Source organism: Sceloporus occidentalis, unplaced genomic scaffold (assembly GCF_023333645.1).
Source record: "Sceloporus occidentalis isolate IW3139 unplaced genomic scaffold, rSceOcc1.0.p SCAF_370, whole genome shotgun sequence".
In the NCBI taxonomy this organism is placed as follows: domain Eukaryota; kingdom Metazoa; phylum Chordata; class Lepidosauria; order Squamata; family Phrynosomatidae; genus Sceloporus; species Sceloporus occidentalis.
This window is the reverse complement of record NW_028317350.1, coordinates 35,335-53,114: the sequence shown is the minus strand read 5'-3', so window position 1 is coordinate 53,114 and position 17,780 is coordinate 35,335. Positions and strand designations below refer to the sequence as shown.

The following is a 17,780-nucleotide window of genomic DNA, read 5'->3' as shown; positions in this document are numbered from 1 at the left end:
GGCCCTCAAACAATTTCACAATCTCATATTTCTAACCACCAGCTGGCTGTCGCTGTGTTTATATTTGTGTGTGTGTGTGTGTGTGTGTGTGTGTATATTACGAGGGAAGTTGGAATTCTGCACTCTTTAAATATATATATAAGTGCAGAAACTTTTCGAACGTCCCTCGTATAGCGTATGTAATGTATAAAATCTGGCAAAATGCTTAACTATATAGAGCAATAAAATGAATAAAATCATGGATGCTTAGAGTCTCTACAGGGTTAAAATAATGCTCTGGACTTGCCATGTACACGTGTGCTCGGGGCCGAACCTGTGAACATGGAAACCGATTGGCTTGTCTTCATACATGTGTTTTATGAATACGCCATTTACATCGGGGGGGGGGGGGTTAACGTACCTTGCCTTGTATAACCTGCAATATGATGTGCATTGGAGTTGTTATGGGCAATCTATGTATTCGCTGTACAGATACATGCTGTGTAAGAGATTCTCTAACGCAACAAATGGCAATTATTACTGTGTTCCTTCTAAGACCGGAAATTCTGGCAAAGCAACTATTTTAAGGCGTTATTTCCAGGCAAACGTCAATATTTTCCATGTTAACATTTTTTTTTTTGTGGTAAGGGTGATGGAATCCACCTTCTCCACCAACTGCTTCCGTGTCCCCGTCTACTTTTCCACAGCTCTGCTTGTCTTGTCTTTTTTGTTCTTTGTCTTCTTTCTTGGTTCGCTTCTCCCCTATCTGCTGCCATATCCAGGCCTGCCGGAGCGCTTCGGCAACAAGACGGAGCCTCCGCGCGCACCCTCTCCCCGACGAGAGGAATGGCGGAGAGGCTATCTGCGTTCTGCACACCCTGCCTCGCCTTTATGCGAAAGGACTTCAAGAAACCAGAATAATGCCAAGAGAGGTGCAGGTGGTCGCTGTGGCACACACCAAGGCTTCAGCCCCTCTGTATCGGGAATAGTTACCATGTAACTGCTGAGCTATCTTATTAACCCTTGCCTCGCACCTCCTGTACCCCACATGTGCTCCTTCCGCAGAACGCCACGCTTTCCTAGTGGTCTGTTAGTTTACACAGTCCTAAGTAATGGCTTTGGGTCTAGAGCAAGGAAGGAGCTCTTTAGTTGGTAAAATGCCAGCATGTGAGGACATTTGTGTCTAAACTATCTTCCTGCTCTTGTTGCTGCAAGGGTGACCGTGAGGAACTGCCTGATATTATGTCGTCAGATTTGGTGATAATAGCTGGTGTATATGCTGGTCTTTTTTTATTTTAAAACGTATTATAAGTATATATTTTTTTAACGTATAGTTGACTCCGAGGGATTTCTTCCACGTCTCGGCTCAGCTCCACACTGGAGAAACTTGCTAGCGTTAGTCCTTCACAAGGAATATTAAAGTGACATGCTCTCCTTTCAGTGAATAAACCTCTTGGCGTGTTGACAACATGGAGACAGGTTGTGTTACTACAGGGCTTCTCTTGCTGATCTCTGGCGGTCCTTCACGGTAAAAGCTAACACGTGGCTTACAGATACATCAACCTCATTACTCAACCAAAGGTTTTTTGTGTCTGGGGAGGATAATGATGCTTGAGTTGTGGTGTAGTCTCAACTCTGGAGTTTGAGGATAATATCTAATATGGTTCAATGAGTCCAACATTATTATGATTAAGCACTTTACGTGCGAAACGCGTCAAGCGGCTCCCGCAACTTTTCCTATTCGTGATGCTACTTGTGATCAATAAACGTCCGTGAAGCGGCCTTATCGGTGATGACTTTTCTTCCTTCAGCCCAGCTTCTGCTTCCAACAAGCTTCTCTCTTACATTTCTCCCCGCAGAATGACATCATACGGTGTGTTGCGGTTGAGCGTTCAGTATATATATACTGTCGATAAGTCTACGACGTCCTTACTATTTTCTTTAAGCCCTTCCTGTAAATATTTCTATAATTGAGATCTTGTCCCTTTCAGCCAAACTTAATTGACATTTGACTCAAACGCAGGTACTGATAGAATAATCCGCATAAACTGTAAAAGCTTCTAAAAAGTTTTGCGTTGTGTTTTTATGCGATTTAAACCTCCGGAGGGAAGAGTAAAATGACGACAGATCTGCTAACGCGTTATTTGCATGCCAGAGAGCTCGATAAATATTTCTTGAACTGCACCTTTTAATCGTCGAGGCATGAACCAGTCAGTCAGGAAAGGTAGCTTATGCACATGCAGCTAACGCATTACCCTTACACTCATGCATGTCCTGATTCCTCCCCAGTTGTGTGGCTGTTATAACTCGTTCAGTGCCCGGGCTTTGCGCAAAAGCAGGGAACTAAAAGGAATGAAGTTATAAATATAAATATATATTTTTTTTTTTTTATTATTATTTTTTTTTTTTATATACTTATTTGTGTTTTTGGCAGTGATATCTGTGTCGATGCCTTTAGAGTGCGGTAAGGGACTTTCATAGTGAGTCTACTTGGAAAATGTTTAAAATCGTGTATTTTGAAAGACCAACCAGAAGAATTGTGACCTTTTTTTTTCCAAACTTTCTAAAAACAAGTGTTACTTTGTGTCCCGTGTATTTATTTTTCAGAATCGGGGTTATGTTGACAAACGGCTAGTATTTGTGGCAGGTGCTCTGCAAACAGCGAAGGCAGAAGACGGCTCTTTAAACCTTTCCCGGATTACTTTCCATGAGGTTGCGTTCCTCTGATGTCTCAGAGGCTTATGTGACTCTACGTGTTGGTGTGGCGCCAATAAAATGTATCGTCGGTGACTAAAGACGCCATCTTGCCAAAAGTTGGCGTGTCTAAGAGTAGGTCTTTATCCTCGCTGGAGTGCTGGCGCTGTCTGCGGTGAGTGTAGGGCATGTGTGTACTGGCGAGCCAGAGCTATGCAAAGATCTCCCGCAAACCATGGAATTTGGGATGAGGTGGGGAAGTAGCGCAGACGCGTGAGGGGGGTGGTGTTAGGAATGCCGCAATGCATTTGGGGGAAATGATAATTTAAAGGAGACACTCGGCTACCATATGAATTAAAATGAACGTGATGGCTGGGGGGGTTCCTTTTTAAGGTATTCAGTTTTATATTTCCCAGTTCTAACATCAAATATGCCTCCTTTGTATCTGAATCCAGGGCATTCCATGCAAGTGTTCTTCTATTTCCCATTTTAGAGGCAAAGTGCCCCCCCTGCCACTCCAGAAATACCCATGGAAGCGGGGGAGTGGCGGGGTCACATGAAGGTATGGGGTAAGGGGAGGTAGAGAGCTAGAGGATGAGGGAGAAAGGGTAAGGGACGGAGTGAGCGAGGGAGGAAGAGTGAGAGATTAGAGCGGGGATGAACGCATGCATGTATGTTAGAGATGTGCGTATGTTAGCATCAGTGTGTATATGTAAGTAAGTGTGTGTGTTAGTGTAAGTGTGTTCTTGTAGCATGAGTATGTATGTCTGAGAGTCTCTCAAATGGTTGCCAGTGTGTGTTACCGAGGGGGCCACTTTCCTTTGCCTGCCCACCCCTGCCTGCATTACAATCCTACGGTCAAACCAAGTAGGAAGCTGTGCTTGATGTGCGTTGTTTTAACACAATACACATTTGTATTTATTCACTACTTGATGTTACAATACATTATGAAGGTCAGACCTCAGTGGAGTGCTTGTTTGGTTCTGTATAATATATAGCCTAAATCCATGAGATTTCTTCAGTCTCCTCACTCATTGAATCATTCAGCATGCAGGGCCAGCCAAGCCCATCATGCTGGAGAATCTTGCTAGTGGTGGCCCTTCATAATGAATAGTGAATAAACCCAATGCAGTGCTAGGAATTTACATCCTCACAATGAACATTATAAATATGAGAAGGGGTAACAACAAATAAATGTTATTTAATTAACCATTTAAATAAAGATATATATATATATATATATATATATAATTAAATGGTATGTAACATATATTTATTCATGATAAAAGTCCACAATTATTGAAATAAAACCCCTTTTCTTCACATTAAAAATCCTGTGAGTGTTCCTATTATTATATTACACACACATATAACATATATATATATATATATGCATGTATATTAGCGAGATCTAATCTAGAATGCCGCTGTTTAGTAGTTTTGCGGTAGAAAATTGACATTTTAGCTGTTTTTTGTTTTGTGATTTTTCTTGAACTGTTTTCTTTTAATTAACATTTCCCTTTTAAATGTGCAATTTAGCAGTAAATGAAATATTCATAGTACGCAGCAATGTCTGTCGGGGTTCGACTGAGTGTTCTGGTGTTGGGCACGTTTTGATGTTTCTCTGCACAAAAGTGTAAGTTACTGAAGGTTTGACAATAACAGTTTTATCGTGTGAATACCTTTGTCTGGCATCACGGGGGGGAAAAATAGCTCCAGTGTCACAAAGAAAATCCACGAGACTGCATGCGCCAGCTGTTCTTCAAAGGGGATATTCTACTTAAAATAACTTGGGCTCTGACTAGTGCCTGAATTGTGCGAAGTCGCTTAATTAAATGCAAATGCTAAAATCTGTTAAATAAATAAAAAAAAAAACATCCCCTCCTGACTTGGAAATCGTGCGCAAGTCCTAAGGCATTCTTCAGATGAATATGATAGTGAATTAATGTTACATTATATATATATATATATATATATATATATATATTTTTTTTTTTTTATTTTGTTTGCAGTTTTTATTTTTTGCAGTTTTTTTATTTTTTTTTAGTCTCCACGTTATTTTTGGGATGACCTCCTTTTCAGTAATGAGTGGTACAGTCAGCGTGACTATAAATAATCCCATAATAAGACTACCGTCATTACTATAATGAATGATAAGCTTTCATTTAATAAACAGATCTCCCTGAATAATAGATACGTGAATAGAAGCTTTATATGAAAGAAGGACGACGATGGCCCCCAGGCAGGAAGCTGGCAAACCATAAGATTAAAACAAATTGTGAAATATATTGTGCTTTTGCATAAATGTGTATCATGTCCCAATCTGCTAGACAAACCCCCCTGACTTCTTATATCACAATAGAATAGCTCCGTCTTAATCAGCCAGTCTAACTAGCGAAGGTCTTTAGAGGAAAGCATTTCATTCATTGTACAAGCAGGACTTCATTAGCATTGCCGTAAAGCATCAGCTCATTGTGGTGCTTGAAAAGTCACCCCAAATACCACAATAACTAGGTACCGGTATGTCTCAGTGTGTTAATGCTGTCAGTTGCGAAGCTAATGTTAACCCTCACTGTCCCCATTTGTAATGCTTCTTTGGAATAGCGCTCTATAAACGACATGGAAAGTTCTAAATACCCGCACACGTGATTTTATTTTTAGTTGTTTTTTAATCATTCAGTGTTATTCACAAATAAATAAAAGTGATAAAGTTGTGCTATACTTCCCTAAATCAATTCAGCCCCGCACATTGTATTTTCCGTTTAAAACAATATATGCTACAAGGATTAAATATTTTAGGATCTATATAAATATTTTAAAGGAACCGCTCGCGCCAACCTTCAATAATATCTGAAGTGAAGTCATGACTTCCTGTTGAGCCTTATTTATGCAATGGGAAGCACACTTGTACAAATCATGTCTTTATTCTCAAGAGCAGATCTTTCCCATTCGTTGTCAAATATGAGATGCGCCGACGCTCTATAAAAACTCAGACGTGCGCAGGAGCGGCCTCGGGAAATATCCGGCTGGAGCCAAGGACCCTTCGAGATGCTGAGCCGATTCTCTCGTTGACGGCAAGAATTCTTTATCCCGAGTCTGTTTTGACAGCACATCTGAAAAACAAGAGCACAATGTTTTACGCCGAACAAGTAAAAGGTGTTTGGCAGTTTAATATTTTTTTTTAAGGGGGTTTTCATTTCGTTTTTATTGGCGGATACAACCAGTGAAGATGGGACGTTTTCCTTTTTGTTTCTGGAGGTACTTGATCTGATGAGCATTCCCCAGCATTTAAAGGTTTCCAAAGCAGTTCAATAGACATAATAAGTCTAGTAGTAAGTAATACAGTGGCATCCCAAACTAATTTAGAATGTAAACTATCGGTGCGAACAAATACCCCCCTACGGCTTTATCGTTGCTGAAAATACGTTTTGTTGGTAACGATTGTTCCCGGAGAATGCAGCTCTTTGGTGTTGAAATCGCAGCTTGAGGGTTTAGACTCCGCTCGGCAGACTTTCTGAGAATTCCAACGTGGCGTTTCACCGAAACAGCCGTCCTTAAGGATTAATGGGAATTACTTCAAATACCTACGAGGCCACCCGAGACCGGCAGAATATGCAGAGAAAACTGTCATTTAGCGCACGAGTGTTTTTTTAGTAACGCCGTACAAGTAGATCTTGATAGCCGAACGATTTTAATGGCAATGAAAGCCATTTGGAACGAGGCAAAATGTAAATAAAAGTACCCGGGTCTGGATTTTTCTTATCCAAGTATGAACTTCATGCATTCCAATCATAATTTAATCCAGACTGTCTCCTGTTTAGCCTGCCGTCCTGCTTAAAGCGGCAGTAATGCAGAATAGTTTTCCCGCTCAGAGATAAGTGAAGCGTACCGTCTTCTGATCCCTGTCCACGTTCAACCAGTAACTTGTGCCCTCCTGGAACGTACTGGGTATAGATAAAGTGTATGCGGTGTCTCTGACGAGGCTTTCTTAAATAGTAGCTGCTTCTGGGTTATTTGGTAACAAAAAAAAAAAATGACTGATAATTACTCAGAAACCAGGACACTTTCTTCCATTGTGATCTAATAAAAATCGATTTTTCCGTTACGTGAAAGTTATCATTTTTACATTTTTTTTATTTTGGAATAGTTTTCTAACGCGCCGCGCGTCAAATAACAGGTTGTAGTTTATAGCCTTCACGCGAGAGCTGAAGCGGTTTCTTTCGGGATTGGCCTTGTGGGTTAGCTTTTACTAAATGGTAAACGTTTCGCTGGTAAAGGAATCTGCGGATTCGTTTCAAAAAGGGATGTGCTGAGAACATCGACCCAGACTGCGTTTCCACGGGATTGATTGGGTGATCGTTCTAGGAGAGCGTAAATACTTTTAGGTCGTTAATACTGCGTTCGGTGCAAGCTACGGATTCAGAGACTCTCTCGTATCCATTGCCTATGTTACAAAGGTCCATGAATTTTCCGTTACCTCTGTTCTGTCGAAGAGTTAAGAACCAGCCAGAGCTACAAGAAGACAATTCAAGTAACTTAAAAAATTAAGTAAAAGTTTGTGCTGCTTTAGCTTAAAGTTCCGAATTCCAAATAAAACAGGGCTGCGTTTAGCAATGTGCAGAGGAGAGCTGGCTTTAGAGACGACCACCTTATATATCTACGCTTTCCATCCAAAACGGGGCTAAAATGTGTTAATTGTCTTCAGGTCTTATTCCACGTGTTACTCTTCAGCTATCTACCCGTCCACAATCCTCATTGCTGTTCTAATGGCAGGTTACGATAAGTTGCTGTGTGTAAATGAGTATACTCCTATCTCCTTACTCTCCGTCTGCGGTCGGATAAGTGTTTGGTTTTATCACTGTGCCGCCAGCCCTTTTCTGACTTTACTCGACTGGACAAATATCTGGTCCCTCACGGCGTTCAACAGAAGATTAGAAAGTAGCCAAAGCTTTCCAACTTGTCATGGAAGCTCCTTGGAAGAAAGGGTTCCACAGCAACTGTTTCTGCCAGTGGCCATCGATCTGTCTGCTTTGTGACTTAATTTATCCCTCTAGATACAATATTTATGTCTATTTCTGCATTTTTTTAGAAGACTTTAGACCTTTTTAGAGCAGTTCTCATACCAACTTTGAAAAGTAGTAATTTTCACAATCAATGGAATGGTCCACTTCTCACGCTGGGATTATTCTGTATAAATAACCCATTTGTTTACTTAAATATTTCAAAGTATATGTCATCTTTGTATTTTTTTTTACTTTGTTTTGTGTAACTAATGCAGGAAAACCACGAACTTCAATCTTATCGCTATTATGCCTCAATTGATTAGCTATGGCCTAAGGCATGCAAATATTATCTCGTTGGTCCATGAGAGATTTATTAGTTCGGTTGTCCGTTTTCTCTTTGCAGATTTTCGTCATGACGTTGACCCTTTTTCCGATCCGCCTCTTCTTCGCCGCTTTCATGATGCTCCTGGCCTGGCCTTTCGCTTTTGTCGCCGCGGTGGGTCGTACAGAAAAGGAGCTTGAGATGCCCATGTCCTGGTGGAGAAAGTGAGTCTTTGTGAATAAACCAGCCTTGCGCTTCTCAGACCTGCTATTACACTCTCACTTTATAGAGAGAACTAATATGCCATCGTTTTAAAACATGTGAGGCTTAAGATGCCCTCAGAAGGTGATCTGGTATCTTTTCAGTGCTACTAATCTCACAGGTGTCATACAAAGAAGCAGGTAAAGCCAAGGTCACAAGGCTCGCCGCATACAAACAATTCACCTGAAAAAGGTAGCAAGGTCGGCAGCTGCTTAAACACAACTGCGGGGACTGTCGATGGATACGGATCCATATAACCAGGGTATTTGACAAGTAAATTAAATCTGTACGGTGCGGCTGTCACACAATTCGCTCGCTCTTCTGATCTCACTCAGGTTGTCGAACGCACCAAAAACGTCATGGCATCCGATCTGCGGATTGCCCCTTACGGTGGGTTTAGATCCAGCAGCAGTGAACTATTTACCTGAATAACACGGTAGATAACAGGACTCAAATGATCCAGCATTATCAATTAATGATCCACGACCTTTGTCGCTTTAGCTATTTCTCCCACGGCGCGTGGCCAGACTATTACCGGTTGGCCTCATCGTTTGTGTTAGTGAAGAAGAAAATTGTCTTTGCCAGTTTATATCCAAAAATACATACGACTCGGGGTCTTCGTTTTCAAGTTTTAATAATGAGTCCATCTTAAAGTGCTAAATTAAATCGTATCTAGCCGGGCGCCCTCAATCGCCTCCCCCTCTGTGGTCTGGTCTATTTTTTAATTAAAAAAAAAATACATTCAAAACAATAAACCGGGATAAGACACTGAAAAGTTACATAAAACACAAAGAAAATAATCCCTTGTCCAAAATATAATAAAAATCGTCCCCCTCCCCCCATCAGATTCCTATTTTTATGGGAATCTTCTTCCTTTGCCCCCTGGGTGACGCCCATTTGGTGTCACATGGCCAGGGAGCGTGTGTCTCGGGCACTTTACGGCACTCCAATGAGTTGTTGTAAAACCTGGCAGCAACCTCCTGTCTGATATTAAAATAGGCCGTGTTCTGTTAAGGTACCTTTTTTACAACAACAACATTAATCGTCTTCGTGAAAGATGTCTCGGCAACCCTAATAGACAAGCGCTTTGCGTGACAGAAGGCCGTGCGGTTTTCCTCGTCTTAAACTTTATTTATAGAAGTCAGAAAGCCAGTTCAACAAGATTCTTGGGAGCTTGTCGACGCTGAACGGTGAACCGCCGTCAGCTCGGCTATTTTCTAGTTTAATTTTCACTGCGGGAAGGTTAGCTAATGGAGCTTCTTGCACGTGTTTATAGAGATTACAAACCCTGAATGTCATCTGGACACGAGCTCGTTGTGTGTTCATGGGTTAGTCTGCACTGAACTGGGTTTATTCATGAAGCCAAAAACCCCCATGAGCTTTTTCTGCAAGAAGGGCCGAGGTGACCCTGCAATGTATTATTTATTTTTCTTGTGTGAGGTGCCACCACAATTGCCAACTTCCAATCTTCTGGGACTGCCCTTGGTTAAATGCCAGAGCACCCCGACGCTCTTGTTAATAACTTTTGGGTGCATCCTATCGGGTGCCATGAATTTCTCTGGCTTTCCTTTTTGATAGTTTAAGCGTGCTTGGGCATGGGAGGTGATTTTTTTCCCCCCTGTTTTTGTAGTTAATTCTGTAATAAGTCGGTGTTGATCAGATAGAAAGTAACTTGGCATCTATTTCCTAAATACTGAGCTTTAGCCACACTCGGTATTTCACATCTGTGCTCCACGTGAGTGTTCATGTTCCCGGTAGATGCCTCGTTAAAATTGGCAGGGTTCTTGTTCCAGAGGGTACCTGCCGAGTTCAGCTGCTGACGCCCAGGATATGGAACCTGTCCACCTTGGTAAATGCCAAGTTAATCGCATTCGTGGGCTTTCACGTTATCATCACTTCGGGGTAACTGACACAGGCTGCGGGTTATGGTTCTCAATATAACTAAACATATTCATAGCAGCTGTATATATACACGTGCATGCACACGCGCACACGCTATCCTTTGGGGTCACTTAGAAATGCCATTAATTTTTTTAAATAAATAGAAAGTCGCGTATGGCTCGATCTGCTCATACCAAAGGTTTTTATTAGTATGGCTTCGTTGCAGGTTTTTGGACATAATGCTGAAAGCAATCATGAGGACAATGTGGTTCGCCGGGGGATTTCACTGGGTAACCGTAAAGGGCCGACAGGCTTTGCCAGCAGAAGCTCCGATCCTGACCTTGGCGCCGCACTCCTCGTATTTTGATGCCATTCCGGTTACGATGACAATGGCCTCCATTGTCATGAAAGCAGAAAGCAAAGACATTCCTGTGTGGGGAAGTAAGTCAAAAAAACATGAAACTAGCTCTACAAAGGTTCCGATATCGACGTATAAACGGAAAGAAGATGTGCGTCTCAAAACAAAATAACATTATGGTAACAGCACCTCGCATAAAACTAAATACGCAGCGAACAAAAAGCTTTTGTTGCGCTTTCTCTTTGCTGCTGGCTGTCGACGGCCTGCCTATAGCCGGTACGTGGAAAAGAGGCTAGAACCGAAAACCAACGTATATTTTTGTAACGACATCATATGCTATTGCATTATTATTTTTGAAATCTGAGAATTGACTTTTGTGGCTGTTTTTAACCGCAGCTTAGATGTCAGTGTTCAATCTACATTTTCTTTATCTTGTATGCATTATGGGGAGAAATGCACAGTTTGGCAGGAACATCTGCTAGGCTTCCTGATGCCGCGTAGGCAATAATTGGGGGATTGACAAGAATGACGTACCAGCAATATCTAGAGCTGCTTTCTAGGCAGCGTTTTACTGCTCGGAGGGTAGCGACCATACAGTGAGCGTTTTGCAATAACATTTAATTATCACTTTTATCTCTCTCTCTCCGTAGCGTTAATCAATTACATTCGGCCAGTATTTGTATCCCGCTCAGACCAGGACTCTCGAAAGAAGACTGTAGAGGAGATCCGGAGACGCGCTCACTCCAATGGCACGTGGCCACAGGTGAGCTAAAGAAACTCACGCAAACCGATCTAATATCTGAATGATATAATAATAATAAAACAATCGCGCTGATTATTATGTTTTATTCATTCGTTCGTTCCAGGTAATGATTTTCCCAGAAGGAACGTGTACCAACAGATCGTGTCTCATTACCTTCAAGCCTGGTATGAACTTATTGATAGTATTCCGATGTACGCGGCTGGATGTGCCGTGTTGATGATGCCAGTCCCCCTAAGCCGAATACACAACAGCACGATGCGGCGCATGCCAATAATTGCATCTGTTGTTATTGTGGAGTAATTGTGTGTTTTGGACTCCGAATGTTCCCTTAAGTGTTGCTGATATTTACTCTACATTATAACATTATTTACTTACTGTTCGGACGGGATGAATAGTCCATTAGGGCCCTTCTTTGCACATATGGATGTCCTTTGAAAGAGTTTTGTATCTTTCCCTACCCTTTTGAGCGACGGGCTGTATTCACCTGTCTGAGCAGGCAGGACGTGCGTAATTCTATTGCGATATAGAAATCGCGCTGGTACAATAAGTAAAACTCCTGTTCTTTGGCTCAAAAATACCTCGGCGTTAGTGGCTCTTAAAGCAGCGTTTCTACTTGGCTTACATACAAGCTCGTGCGTGACTTTTCTGCGTGTAGGGCGATGGAAAAGAAGATGTCAGATGAAATGATTGTTACGTCACGCCGGTAAGAAGCGTGTAACGTGTCGGTTGTTCCGGTTTACAATGTTGCCATTTAAAATGTCATTCCAGGAGCGTTCATTCCCGGTGTGCCCGTGCAGCCCGTGGTTCTACGATACCCCAACAAAACGGTACGAAATGGTCCTTTGCAAACTTTTCCAGCCTGACCCCAAGAGACGAAAGAAACCACTGGCATCAGACCGATAATTATCAAGGAACCCATAATGAGATATCGTATTAGTTTTATGAGCAACCGCTTTCTATAGCCGCATTGCGAAAGTGTCATAGAGCAGTCGATGAGATGATAAATCCTATGGCAAATGGATCCATTGGCTTTCATAACGCTTTCTAAGTAGAAAATGTTTTACTTAGTTTGGTGCCCCAAACCAACTGCTTTAGTGTAAATAGCGGTGTTATTGTAAGTAAGTGGAAGAACAGTAGCCATCACAAAATGCTTACTAAATCTATGAATTTGGTCAAACGCATCAGTAATATTAGTGTTCACAATAAGCCAAAACATCCAAACAAAAGGAAAACACAGTATAGGTAACAGGCATATTATAGTTACCCTATGGTAGAGACGGGCATACGCACATCTCTCCCTGTTCTGAGTGATTATCTGCGGGTGCCTTTTTATTCCCGGACTGCGCCGTAACTTGTTCACGAAACGCCGTCTAGAACATGTGCCACCAAAGCGCGGCCATCATTGACTCGGCCCCCTCTGGGCTGGCGGTATAGTATGAAGCTCTGTGAAGGGAGAGACTCTGGGCACGGAGTTCATATTAAAATTTGCCTAGGGTTGTAATGATTGTAAAACAGATTATTCAAATCCTTATTATATACCTATTTACCTAATGGATCCGTTCGCCTTAGTCTGTGTATTCTAGTCTCGTCATTCCCCTATTTATTATTATTATTATTATTATTATTATTATTATTTCCTTTGTTCGGAACTTTATTAATACAAAGCTGCTTACGAGCCTGATCCCTCCCGGGGGTATATTATTTTAAGGCATAAATCCTAAATCTAAGAAAAGACCAAGGACCGATTTAGAAATAACGGGCGACTAGAGGGTCGGAGTGGGTCTGATCCGCGTCTCCCTTGTTTCACGCGCAGTAAAGGCAGCTCCTTGGTCAGCCGGTAAGATTTGTAGAGCTGTGTTCTTTTCACAGTGTTACGCACACATCCTGCATGCTTTCTTTCCAGGATGTAACACATCCTTTAAAAGCCTCTTGTATGTTCTTGGGTATTTCGACGGAGTGGCCGGTGTACGCCGTTAAATTGAATGATCCTTAAGGATTACTCCTAGCGTTTAAAGTGGCCGACACGGTGTTGAAACAAAGTTCTCCAAGGTTTTGGAACTTTACGTCTTTTTTTTTTTTTATTATTTATTCGTATTTGTGAACAAATAAGATTCCGTGATATTGCGTTTTGTTGTATGTTTGATCTTGCATCGCGTTTGTTAACAAATAATGGTAATTAAGGCGGAGGTGTGACATTGTGCTTTTTCCTACCATTCCTAGGACACGATAACCTGGACGTGGCAAGGCCCCGGAGCGTAAGTTTATTGAGTTAATAGTTTATCGCTGTAGAGTATAGCGATCGCTGGCATGCTAAAGGCGCGTTCGTGTTTTTTAATAGCAGAGGGAAAGCGGGGCCGCTGTTTGCAGGTCGCCAGCAAAGATAGATGCAGCCTAGCGGAGGTTTTTGGTTGTTTCTTCTTCCATTTATGAATCAGAAGTTGGCTTATGCTGATGGGATTCGTTCTCTGCTATCAATGGAACAACAATATGCAGGATTAATAATTTCCTAAAGGTTTTCAGCATTTTTTTTTTTTTTGTGTATTTTTTTGGGGTGGGAAAGAGACTATTTGGCTGAAAACCTCAAAAAATCTTTTTTTTTAGTATTTGGGAAATTTTGGGAAATGTATTCCTCATGCACCACTAATAGAATTTTTGGAGGCCTGCTTTGGAGGCTACCGAGGAGAACCGATCTGGCAGAAAACCTGAAACGGTCTCGACCCCGGATCTTATGTTTTTGCCAAAATATGACATTTTTTTTCAAGCTCTCAAAAAGGCTTAATCACATAGTTTTAAGAAGCACTTTCAGTTTGTACATGCAGAGTACTCTCGTCCGGTGCTCCAGGCGGGTCTCTTGAGAACTTACCAAGTACTTTAGTAAGCATTCATGTATGGTGACGTTAACTGCCAGTAAAAGTATCAACTTGTGACCCAAGACTCTGTGTAGTCGTTATAGCCCTGAACAATGCATAACCTTATAAACATAAGCCGCAGGTCTGTGACCGGTGCTATTAGACTGATCCGTCCTAATGTATTTTTGTTCTCTGTGTCGTAGAATGAAAATACTTTGGCTTTCGTTGTGCCAGTTTCACAATTACGTGGAAATTGAGGTAAGATTTCATCATGTAGATTATTTGACAGTAGAGCGCCGCACCGAATGGATACGCTGGAAATGTTTCTTCTTTTAAGTTATGGAAGATGGTGAACGGTGTACTGTCGCTTATGGGGAATTAACCCGGACTTTCGCTACATATTAGAATGTATAGGTACCATATGCTAACGCGGGTACATAGAACAGATAGAATGCTCTAGATTCAGGTTTCGGGTAACTGTTGGGGGAGGAAGCACCATATACCCAAACAGCGTTTTGGTTATATTTAGTAACAATGTTGCACTGCCAACTCCGTTTTTTGTAATAAAACGTCTATCTCCAATTTATGTTGCAGTTCCTTCCAATTTATACTCCATCAGAAGAAGAAAAACAGAACCCGGCTTTGTATGCACATAACGTGCGGCGTGTGATGGCCAAGTATGTACGCCGTAGCCGGCGCCGTCAGTTCTTACTGTTTGTAATGACCGCTCAGGGCTGCCGCTGATTGATCAAGCGGTGTCGCGTCATAAAGCTTTCCTCTGCCCGTGTTGGCTAATATTTAAAAAGTGATGTGCGCGTAATCTTATTTTTCTACAACTGTGCGTAATATGGAAATGTCATTTTAAACGAAAGTCAAACATCCCGAGTTTGATTTTGGTAAATACTTTGTAAAGACAAATGAGAAATCATCCCCCCTCCCCGATGAAGTTTTAACGTGAATGTTGCCGTTGCAGGGCGCTGGGGGTGTCTGTCACAGATTATTCTTTTGAAGACTGCCAGCTGGCTCTGGCCGAGGGTCAGCTTCGCCTCCCCTCCGATACCTCGCTCTTGGAGTTCGCTAGACTTGTTCGTAGTCTTGGGTGAGTCGAGTTTTGCTAATGAGCCATTTTTCTCAAACCCTACTTCTCTCTGCCGGCTTCTAACAAATTGGTTTGAAAATATTTATTACTTTATCATGAGTATTAAATGATAAGACATTATCTTAACGTGACTGTCCATTGCTACGTGGCAGAAGCTTCTTCTTTGCCATGATTCTGGCACCTGGAGAGTTCCCAGGAATGCTTATATGTTAATAATATAGATATACGTACCAGTACTTCAATGATACGTTATCCTTTTAGTTGCCGCACTTAGTAAGCCACCCCTTATTGATATGTTTTCAATAAATTGTAATAAACCTAGGCCGCTCTTGCAGACACCGGGTTCGTGAGAGATATGACCGTTTTTGCCATTGGTTGTTTAATGGTTTGCCAACAGGGGCATAATTGGAGCTTTATTTTATTTTTTTTATATATTTTTTTTTACTTTAATATCTCTGTTTTGAGTTACTTACATACAAACCATGTCGGTGTTGTCTCGTTGGCAGCCTAAAACCAGAGAAGCTTGGGAAGGAGCTGGACAAATTCTCTGAAAGTGCCTGGAAAAGAAAAGGGGAAAAAATCAACCTGAAGGAGTTTGCAGAATACTTGAGCGTCCCAGTTACAGATAAATTAGAGGACCTCTTTGCCTTATTCGATGAGGTACGCAAAGTAAATGGCTCGGCTTTCCTGATATAAGCCAACTAAATACTAAACACAATCTAATAAAAGCTACTACATCTTTATTAACTCCCTGGGCGTACCTGTATTCTACACACAAAGAAAATATTAAAAGATTAAAGTATTTGTTACTGAAAACGTTTACACCCGAACTGCTCGTCTATTCACAATCCCGGGAATCTGTGTCGATAATAAGTCGGCAAATGGGATTTCCTTTACAGAAGAATCAACAGCGTCCCCTTGTGGTCAAAATGTGCAATGGTTCCTTATAAACTAATCTTAGCCAAGTACTTGCTTCGTTTAGCATTTATATTTACTACATGCGGGTGTTGAGATAAAATTGGGAAACTTACTTTCAAAACAACATAATTGTGTACATTATATGTGATAAGCCAATTATTCATGTTCTAATTTCTATTAAAACATATTCCACTGATGCAGTGATCACATCATCATCAGGCATTTATTCATTATTAGTATCTTTTCATATAGAATGTGCGCGTTTAATGTATCGGATTCTGGTTAGAAGACTAAATGAACATAATTTAAGTTGTACGATGTAAACCATTGGTAGGGAAATGATTTTAAGATGAATCCTGGGGGTGGCATCAGTCATATATTGTATATTGGCTTTAATTAATACAGTGCGATGATGTGGACTAGCAGTGTCTGTTTAGAGAAAGTTTATCAGATGTTCTCTCTCTCTATTTCTGTTACAGAATGACGAAGGCGCCATTGACTTACGAGAGTACGTCATCGCCCTGTCTGTGGTTTGTAGACCTTCTAAGACGTTAGAAACCATTCAGCTGGCGTTCAAGGCAAGTAGCATTCAGTATCTGTTACCGAGTGTTACTGGATTACACGCAAGTTACTAAACTAGTATTACGTTGGTTGCTCGTTCACGCATCATTCACCATTCTAGCTTTTCGGTTATGATTTCAGATCACTTTTATAGATCATCTTTCATCACTGTATGCTTAGCAGACTAACACTCTTACTCTTCTTGCATAAAGATGTACGAGTCGGAAAGCAGTAAAACCATAGTCGAAGAGGACTTGGCTATAATCCTGAAGACCGCACTGGGAGTCTCAGAACTTAATGTGACGGATCTTTTTAGAGCTATAGATGAGGAGGATAAGGGTAAAATCACATATGGTAAGTACAGAAATATTCATTTATGTTAACAGAAGTGTTTTTAGTATTAGCATTTGCAGTCATTAATCCGAGACTACTGTACATTTTAATGATGATTAAATTGGGAAACAGCCACCCAAAGGTTATCTTGCGTTGGCTCCAGTGTATTAGAATTTATTATTATTAAATACATTATTTTATCATTACTTGGAGAGACTTGCAAGAATGAAATAACTTAGCCAAGTAAAATTTGCTTCATTCATAACTTTTACCAGGAACATTTAATTGTAGTTCCGCACAAAAACAGACACCGATAGGCAGCTGCCATGGTAACGGAAAAGACTTCTTCTCAAAACGTTCTTTTGTTTAATCTGTTCTATCTTCGTCCTTGACACTTAGTGTAGGGGGAAGCTCCACGATTATTCTGTGATCTTGTATTCAGGGCAATGATTTTGTTTTTAATTCTAAAGTTTTTTTTTTTTTTTTTTTTTTTTTTTTTTTTGTTGTTTTTTGTATTTTTAGACGACTTTGACAGGTTTGCAGAAATGAATCCGAACTTTGCAGCAGACTATCTCTATCCGGACCAGGCAGTTCCAGAAACCTGTTTGGACAGCCCTTCCTCCCCCAACGGCTTCTGTACAGATTTTACGCCCGAAGACATGGAGTCGCATAACTACCCTGCGCAAAAGAAACTGAACTAATTCTAGAACTTTGAATCTTCCTCTCCTGGCGAGGGGTTGGATGTGCATAGTACCTCCC

General features: G+C 41.2%; 1 protein-coding gene across 1 annotated transcript; it reads left to right on the top strand.

The window, feature by feature from the left end:
* The first annotated feature begins 8,082 nt into the window (after positions 1 to 8,082).
* On the top strand, positions 8,083 to 17,722 carry LOC149273511 (lysophosphatidylcholine acyltransferase 1-like). The gene is made up of 13 exons (XM_089506215.1): positions 8,083 to 8,222; positions 10,367 to 10,581; positions 11,149 to 11,261; positions 11,365 to 11,425; positions 12,030 to 12,088; positions 13,482 to 13,516; positions 14,314 to 14,368; positions 14,705 to 14,787; positions 15,084 to 15,209; positions 15,716 to 15,869; positions 16,607 to 16,705; positions 16,901 to 17,042; positions 17,544 to 17,722. The coding sequence occupies exons 1-13, from the start codon at positions 8,089 to 8,091 to the stop codon at positions 17,720 to 17,722; spliced, it is 1,455 nt and encodes a 484-aa protein (XP_089362341.1). The 5' UTR covers positions 8,083 to 8,088.
* The last annotated feature ends 58 nt before the right edge of the window (positions 17,723 to 17,780 follow it).

What these genes read in the sequence shown, in the direction of transcription:
- LOC149273511 (XM_089506215.1), top strand. Translation starts at nt 8,089, where the DNA reads ATGACGTTGACCCTTTTTCCGATCCGCCTCTTCTTCGCCGCTTTCATG. An exon ending in AGACATTCCTGTGTGGGGAA is followed by an intron (nt 10,582 to 11,148) that starts GTAAGTCAAAAA and finishes CTCTCTCCGTAG; the next exon opens with CGTTAATCAATTACATTCGG. An exon ending in TACGATACCCCAACAAAACG is followed by an intron (nt 12,089 to 13,481) that starts GTACGAAATGGT and finishes TACCATTCCTAG; the next exon opens with GACACGATAACCTGGACGTG.